The 969-nt window shown below is 51.5% G+C and overlaps 1 protein-coding gene across 1 annotated transcript; it reads left to right on the top strand.

Moving 5' to 3' along the window:
• Nucleotides 1-450: 450 nt before the first annotated feature.
• On the top strand, nucleotides 451-886 carry Pmar_PMAR000350 (conserved hypothetical protein; the record flags this gene model as incomplete). Its single annotated transcript, XM_002773330.1, has 1 exon — nucleotides 451-886. A coding segment is annotated over one exon (436 nt), but the record flags the coding sequence as incomplete, so codon positions are not given.
• Between the last annotated feature and the right edge of the window lie 83 nt (nucleotides 887-969).

The following is a 969-nucleotide window of genomic DNA, read 5'->3' as shown; positions in this document are numbered from 1 at the left end:
ACGACCTGTACTTATATTTGACGCCCTGTATATTTGTGTCGCTATGTATAGCCTTCGACCCACTGCGAAGCTATGATCGTTTAATATCATCAACCGGCCCCTCTCTCAATGCAAACCCACCGCCAGCCTCCTCAACTTTAAAAGCAATTGACATCCACGATACAAGAATCGCTCTGTAATTGTATTATTCACCCCACGACGAGGTTTTCACTGAAAAGCTTGTCGGCTTTCATGGACAATGAGTGTATACCGCACTGAGCAAAGTATCTTGTGAAACGAGTGGACGATACGTATGCTCGCCACAACTAATGAGACGCAGTCATCAAGGTTATGGATCGTGGATGTTATGACAGCTCGTGAGTCGCCGATTGTGCGAGTCACACTCGAAATGTGCCTTCTTAGTCATCCAGTTAGTCTCAGCTTACCGCCGCTCATTTGCATTTATCTATGATGGCTTCACGGACTTTCTCCGCTGTTTTCGTCGCTCTCTGTGCTTTCCAGGACATCAATTCCGTGACGGGCAACGTCAATGACTGCGACACAGAGTGTGCCACAACTTACCCTGGGTCATATTGTAAGTATTGGAAGACGCCGAGCACCTGCTTCGGCTCGGATGCCTCATGCTTCTGCGGCACGAGTGTACCGACTGAGGCTCTCCGAGGTTCCACATCCTCTGCTGCAGTCACGGATGAGGTCACTGAGGCCGCTACAAGCGAAGAAGGTACGACAGCAGCTCCCGAAGCGACGAGTACGACTGGTTCTGAAGCTACTGTCGATGCCACAGTGGCGGCCAGTACAGCTGCTGTGACCGATGAGGTGGCTGTCACTACTGCACCTCCTGTGACTGGCGAAGTGACCATCAGCACGGCAGCTGGAGAAGCTCCCGGTAGAGACAAGATGACTCTGATGCTACACAAGTCGCTACGGAGGCTGCACTGTCACGACTACGATCGGTGCTCCTGTTGAGCT

This window comes from Perkinsus marinus (genome assembly GCF_000006405.1).
Source record: "Perkinsus marinus ATCC 50983 genomic scaffold scf_1104296958962, whole genome shotgun sequence".
NCBI lineage: Eukaryota > Perkinsozoa > Perkinsida > Perkinsidae > Perkinsus > Perkinsus marinus.
This window is presented reverse-complemented; position numbering and strand designations above follow the sequence as displayed.